We start from the raw sequence: 7500 nt of genomic DNA on the forward strand, positions 1-7500 counted from the left end.
CGATGCATAATAGTATGAAATATATATAAAGTGTACTGTATAGAATATTGTATATGTGTGATACATACGATTTTGTACGATATTGTATTTTGATTTTGCGCCATTACACGGGAAGTTGTAAGAAAAAGAACAGCTTTATTTTAGTCAAATCTGTGTTGTTGTTTTTTTGTATTTTATTTTTTCTTCGAGATTTCTATTATTTTGATATTATTTTTGATCCTCTGAGACTTAGAATTATTTTTTTCTGGTTTGATCCGTGTTATCGGGTGTGTTATCTGTGCTAATTTGTTTGTTTTCTTGTTTTCTGTTTTTGTTTTGTTTGTGACAATGTGTAATAGGCTCTGGCAGTGAAAAGAAACAAAAAAGTGTTTCGAAAATCGACGAACTTGAGAAAAGAAGAAAAAGGTGATAAAGACGAAAGAGAAAAGTAAGAAAATAGAAGAATAGGAAAGTGAAATAGATTAAAAAAAACTAAAAAGAACAAAAAGAAAAGAAATAAACAAAACAGGAACTTAACAGAACGCAGAAATTGGAGAGAGGAGGAAAAAAATATACATATAACAAAATCTCTCGAATTGTAACTGTTCCCCTCCCCCCTCCCCCCTCCCTCCCCCACCCCCACGCGTCATTTACACCCCCTACCCCCTCCCTCCCCTCCCCCCATGCAACAGTGAAGGGGGGGAACAATAGAACGAGAGAGACTCCACCCACCTTTGCTTTCCGCCCCTCACCCCCCACGCCCCACGCCCCTCACCCCTCCCCACGCCCCTCACCCCCCCCCCGTATTGAGGGGAGGAGGACTCTCTTCCCCTGCTCTCTATAGTGGTGTCCTGCAGGATGGCCGGCGGGTTCCTACGCCGCTGAGGAGAGAGAGAGAGAGAAGAGAGAGAAGAGAGAAGGAGAAGAAAAAAAAAGGTAGAAGAGAAAGGTAGAAAAGAAGAAAAAAAAAAAACGATTCCCGTTAGCGGTCGCTCCTGCACCCCCCTCCCCCACCCCCCCACCCCTACCCAGACGCCAGAGGGAGGAGGCGGAAGGAGCGAGACAGAGAGGGAAAGAGAAAGACAGAGAGAGAGAGAGAGAGACTATCCAACGTGTCTGGGGATTTTTCGGACAGTCGCCGTGTTGTCGCTGCGGCGTGCGTGCGTCCGCGAGCGAGGGAGAAGGAGAGAGAAGGAGAGAGAGAGGAGGAGAGAGAGAGAAGGAGAGAGGAGGAGAGAGGAGGAGCGAGAAGGAGAGAGAAGGAGACAGAGAGAGGAGGAGAAGGAGGCGTTTGAAGGGCGGTCGAGGTTCCTGCCCGCCCACGCCAGGCGTCGGAGCAGGAGGAGGAGCGGAAGGGCGGCCTCAGCGGGGAAGCAAGCAAGCGCGCCCCTAGTCGTCGCCCTCAAACCTCGTCCTCGGCGTCGTCGTCGTCATCGTCATCTTTATCGTCGTCATCTTCGTCGTCCTCGTCCTCGTCAACGTCATCTTCGTCGTCCTCGTCGTCGTGCACCGCCCACCGCTACGATGACGTCCGTCTGGTACATCGGTCAGTGGCATCTGGTCTCGTGGTCGGTCGCTCGGTCCGGGTGCCACGCGGGCGCCGGCCGTGGCACCCGCGCTTGCTGCTGTGGCATACGGGGGCCAGAACACGTGGTTTTGTTTTTGTTTTTGTTTTTTTTACTCACTCCCCCGGCTGGGAAGGCAAGTGGCTGAGCTAACTAATCGCGAATGTGTGTGTGTGTGTGTGTGTAGGGGGGGGGGTTGTGTGTGTATGTGGGGGTTGTGTGTGGTGTGGGGTTGGGTGTGTGTGAGTAGGCAAGGTGTGTGGGGGTTGTGTGTGTGTGTGTGGGGGGGTTGTGTGTGTGGGGGGGTTGTGTAAGTGTGTTTGTGTGGGGGTTGTGTGTGTGTGTGTGTGTGTGTGTGTGTGTGTGTGTGTGTGTGTGTGTGTGTGTGTGTGTGTGTGTGTGTGTGTGTGTGTGTGTGTGTGTGTGTGTGTGTGTGTGTGTGTGTGTGTGTGTGTGTGTGTGTGTGGGTTTGAGTGGGTGTGGATGTGTGTGTGTGTTTGTGTGTGTGTGTGTGTGTGCGTGCGTGTGCGTGTGCGTGTACGTGTACGTGTACGTGTGAGTGTGCGTGTGCGTGTGCGTGTGTGCGTGCGTGCGTGCGTGTGTATGTGTACGTGTGCATGTTTGTTAGCGCGTGAACAAAAGTGAACGAATCAGTGGATGCATAAAGGAATGGATAAATTACTAAATTAACAAATAACTAAACAGCCAAATGACACGTGGGAGCGCCAGGTGGAAATTAATCTGCATATACACTTAACTTTATTACTCTCATAATTTTGCACTTGATAGAAAACATGTAAATACGTAAGGCACAGGAAATTAACCTCCTCATATGCTGTATGCTGTATATACACACATTTACGGTGAGGCATGTATGTATAATATTTACGGTCCAGGTGTACAGTCACGACCCAAAACACTTATTTTTTATTAGGTATATTTCGATTTCCTTCCCGGAGACTTAAAATGGAATAACTTATTATTATTATTATTATTATTATTATTATTATTATTATTATTATTATTATTATTATTATTATTATTATTATTATTATTATTATTATTATTATTGTTGTTGTTGTTGTTGTTTTTGTTATTATTATTATTATTATTATTATTATTATTATTATTATTATTATTATTATTATTATTATTATTATTATTATTATTATTATTTTATTATTATTATTATTTTATTATTATTATTATTTATACTGTATATATATTTTTTATATAGATATTTCGTGTGTACATTTTTTTGAAAAGTGTTGATAGAATAGAAAATAACAACATCAATGTTATTTATGTTTATTTATTCATGTATTGTTCATTTTACATGTTTATGGTTTTCTCTACGTAGTGTATATTATTATTTATATTTGTTTACTCGTATTTATGTAGTGTTTATTTTACTTGTCTATGAATTTCTAAAAGACAGGGATATTTATTTGGTGTGGCTTCCAGCTGTGTCTCTTTTGTGCTTTCTCGTTTCGGATCTGTCAGCTGATACGTGATGGGAAACGTGAGGGAGTGAGAACAGAGGGTGATGAAGAGGGAGAGGGAGAGAAAGAGAGAAAGAGAAAAATAGAGAAAGAAAGGAAATAGGGAGAGAAAGAGAAAGAGAACGGGGAAAAATAGAGGAAGATAGAAAATAGGGAAGAAAGAGAAAGAGAAAAATAGAGAGAGATAGAAAAATAGAGAAAGAAAGAAATGGAAAGAGAAAGAGAAAAATAGAGAAAGAAAGAGAGTGAGAAAAACAAAATAGAGAAAGAAAGAGAAAAAAAGAGAAAAACAGAGAAAGAAAGAGAAAGAGAAAGACAAAATAGAGTAATAAAGAGAAGAGAGAAGAATAGAGAAAGGAAGATAAAGAGGGAAAAGGGGAGGGGGAAGAGCACAACCCGCGGCCGACAGCTCGAAAGGGATAATTAGTAGAAAGCAGCAAATCGCCTTCTGTTGCTCTCCTGCGGTTTCTTCTTCTCTTTCGCTTTTCTCGTCGGCCTGTTTGTCGTTCTTTCTTCCCGCCTCTTTCTTCTCTTTTCTTTCTTCTTCTTTCGTCTCCCGAGTTTCTTTCTTTCTCGTTTTATTTCATTTTTTTGTTTGTTTCTTTCTATCTCTCTGTTAGTCTCTCTCTCTCTCTCTCTCTCTCTCTCTCTCTCTCTCTCTCTCTCTCTCTCTCTCTCTCTCTCTCTCTCTCTCTCTCTCTCTCTCTATTTGCATGTTTGTCTCTGTTCTCTCTGTCTGTCTCTCTCTCTAGTCTGCCTGTCTGTCTCTCTCTCTCTCTCTCTCTCTCTCTGAACTCTCTCTCTCTCTCTCTCTCTCTCCTCTCTCTCTCTCTCTCTCTCTCTCTCTCTCTCTCTCTCTCTCTCTCTCTCTCCCTTCCTCTTCCTCCTTCCTCCCTTCCTCCCTCCCTCCCCCTCCCTCCCTCCTCTCCCTCTCCCTCTCCCTCTCCCTCTCCTCTTCTCTCCCTCTCCTTACCTCCCTTCCTTACCTTTCTCTTTACCTCCTCCCCTTCTCTCCCTCCTCCTTCCTCCCCCTCACCCTCTCCTCCCTCCTCTCACCCTCCCTTCCTCCCTTCTTCCTTCCTCCCCTCTCCTCCCCCTCCTTCCTATTACCTCAGAACAGTATTTACGCAACGGACACTTTCCTGTGTCGACAAAGAGTCCGTAAATAAAGTCATAAAGAAGGTATGGTATTTAAGACCCGGTTGTACACGGGTTCTCGCGGTTTCGGGGGAAGAAGGAGACATATGCACGAGGAGGGTGATCCGGATAAGGTCGGATAAGGATGAGGAAGAGATGGTAATAGGGAGTGAAGAAGATTTTTTTTTTTTTCATTTTATTTTTATTTATTTATTTATTTATTTATTTATTGTATTAGTAATAGGGAGTGAAGAAGATTTTTTTTATTTTTATTTTTATTTATTTATTTATTATTATTATTATTTTTTGTATTCGGTTTTACATTTTTTGTGACGCAGATGGGGGGGAAAACGGAGGAATAATTGAGATAAGGAGGATAAATGCGGGAATGATATAGATAAGAGGAATTATAAATGAAAATGATAGGAATAATAACGGCAAGAAAGTGTAGATTTTGTCTCGATTTTACACTCTCGGAAAAAATAGATTAGATAAAGAAAATTAACATGAATGATTAAAAGTTAAATAAAAAAAAGAATTGCAGTGAGAGTGAGAGTGAGAGTGAGGGAGTGGGAGTAGAAGTAGGAGTAATAATAATAAAAAAGAAAAGAAAATTAACGTGAATGATTAAAGATAAAAAAAAATAGCATTGAGATTGAGTGAGGGAGTGGGAGTAGAAGTAGGAGTAATAATAATAAAAAAACGATGTGTAGACCCGATTTTTGCGGGGTTCATGTGACCGGGGAGTAAGAGTAAAGAGTAAAGAGTAAAGAGTTGGAGTAAGTACGAGTAGGAGTGAGAGTAGGAATAGGAGTGAGAGTAGGAAAAGGAATAAGAATAGGAGTAGGAATAGGAATATGTAAGAGTAGGAGTAAGAGTAAGATTTAGAGTAGGAGTAAGAATAGGAATAGGAGTAGGAGTAAGAATAGGAATAGGAGTAGGAATAGGGATGAGAGGAAGAGTAGGAGTAAGAGTAAGGGATATGAGTAGGAGCAATAATGACAAATCTCTCCGGGGGCGCCCATGTGACCGGGGATTCCGTGGGCGTGTTTGGGGGGGGGGGGGAGAGAGAGAGAGAGAGAGAGAGAGAGCAGAGGGAGAGAGAGCGAGAGAGAGAGAGAGAGAGAGAGAGAGAGAGAGAGAGAGAGAGAGAGAGAGAGAGAGAGAGAGAGAGAGAGAGAGAGAGAGAGAGAGAGAGAGAGAGAGAAAGAGAAAGAGAAAGAGAAAGAGAGAGAGAGAGAGAGAGAGAGAGAGAGAGAGAGAGAGAGAGAGAGAGAGAGAGAGAGAGAGAGAGAGAGAGAGAGAGAGGCAGAGAGAGACAAAGAGAAAGAGAGAGAGAGAGAGAGACAAAGAGGAGAGAGAGACAAAGAGAGAGAGAGACAAAGAGAGAAGAGAGACAAAGAGAGAGAGAGAAAGAGAAAGAGAGAGACAGACAGAGACAGAGAAAGGGGGGGGGGCGGCGCATGCTTGTTCGGTGGCGTTGATCCTGTTTTCTTTTCAGGGATTACTATGCTGTCGGATTTTGCGAGTCTCTCTCTCTCTCTCTCTCTCTCTCTCTCTCTCTCTCTCTCTCTCTCTCTCTCTCTCTCTCTCTCTCTCTCTCTCTCTCTCTCTCTCTCTCTCTCTCTCTCTCTCTCTCTCTCTCTCTCTCTCTCTCTCTCTCTCTCTCTCTCTCTCTCTCTCTCTCTCTCTCTCTCTCTCTCTCTCTCTCTCTCTCTCATTTGAGATTCAATATTTTTATTTTATTTTATTTATTTATTTATTTTTTTTTGTTTTACTTTTCTGTTTACAACTTTTTTAATGATGGTTTTGTATGCAGTTGGAAAGCTTACCTGGATATAACCTGGATTCACTAACTCTAAATCTAATTAATTTTGGGGCGTAATTTGGCCGTTGGTTCGCTAGCTTGTTGCTCGGTTTAATTTATATATATTTTAAAGCATTTAAGAATTTGGTCCTACTTGTTTATTCACTTTATGCTTGTGCAGTCAATTACTCGCTCACTCACTCTCATTCTCGTTCTCTCTTTTTCTTTTTCTTTTTCTTTTTCTTTTTCTTTTTCTGTCTCTTTTTATGGCTCTGTTTCTCTTTCTCTCTGTCTCTTTCTTTCTCTTTCTTCTCTTTCTTTCTGTCTCTGTCTCTGTCTCTGTCTCTGTCTCTGTCCCCTGTCTCTTGTCTCTGTCTCTGTTCCTGTCTCTGTCTCTATGTCTCTGTTCTGTCTGTCTCTGTCTTCTGTCTCTGTCTCTGTCTCTCTGTCTCTCTCTCTCTCTCTCTCTCTCTCTCTCTCCTCTCTCTCTCTCTCTCTCTACACACACACACACACACACACACACACACACACACACACACACACACACACACACACACACACACACACACACACACACACACACACACACACACACTCACACACTCACTCACTCACCTGATTTCACTCACTCACTCACTCACTCACTCACTCACTCACCTCACACACACACACACACACACACACACACACACACACACACACACACACACACACACTCGCCACTCACTCACTCACTCACTCACTCACTTACTTACTTACTTACTTACTTACTTACTTTGTTACTCTACTCAATTACCACTCACTGTACTCTACCACTCACTCACTCTACTCACTCACTTCACTCTCTCTCTCTCACACACACATACACACCCGCACACACACAAACACTCACACCTCACCTCACACACACACACACACTCAAACACACTCACATTTTACCTCACACTCTCTCACACTCATACTCACACTCACACACTCACACTCACACTCTCACACTCACACTCTCACACACACACACACACACACTCACTTACTTGGTTTCTACTTACTTACTTACTTACTTACTATTTACTTACTTACTATACTTACGTACTCACTCACTCACTCACCCACTCTCACTCACTCTTCTCTCTCTCTCTCACACACACACACACACACACACACACACACACACACACACACACACACACACACACACACACACACACACACACACACACACACACACACACACACACACACACACACACGCACACACACACACACACACACACACACACACACACACACACACACACACACACACACACACACACACACACACACACACACACACACACACACACACACACGCGATTTCCTGTCATTCACAATCACTTTTCACTACGATTCATATCAGCTGTGTTGATAAGCCTACCTTTTGATATGAAAAATAACTTTCACTTTATCACTAAGATAAAACCCTAAGCGGAAATATATCTTACGACCCGAGGTACTAATCTTATTC

General features: G+C 42.7%; 1 protein-coding gene across 2 annotated transcripts in view; it reads left to right on the forward strand.

Moving 5' to 3' along the window:
* The window catches only part of wkd (TBC1 domain family member whacked), a 126847-nt gene that overhangs the window by 107874 nt on the left and 11473 nt on the right, over window positions 1-7500 (forward strand). The window contains exon 1 of one of the 2 annotated variants that reach the window (XM_070121243.1): window positions 848-1525. The exons of the other annotated variant lie outside the window; for it this stretch is intronic. Within the exon in view, the coding sequence (XP_069977344.1) occupies window positions 1504-1525 (22 nt within the window). The 5' untranslated portion in view covers window positions 848-1503. Of the gene's footprint in view, window positions 1-847; window positions 1526-7500 lie in introns of those variants that run through there. 2 annotated transcript variants of the gene reach the window in all.

Source organism: Penaeus vannamei, chromosome 4 (genome assembly GCF_042767895.1).
Source record: "Penaeus vannamei isolate JL-2024 chromosome 4, ASM4276789v1, whole genome shotgun sequence".
Classification (NCBI taxonomy): Eukaryota; Metazoa; Arthropoda; class Malacostraca; order Decapoda; family Penaeidae; genus Penaeus; species Penaeus vannamei.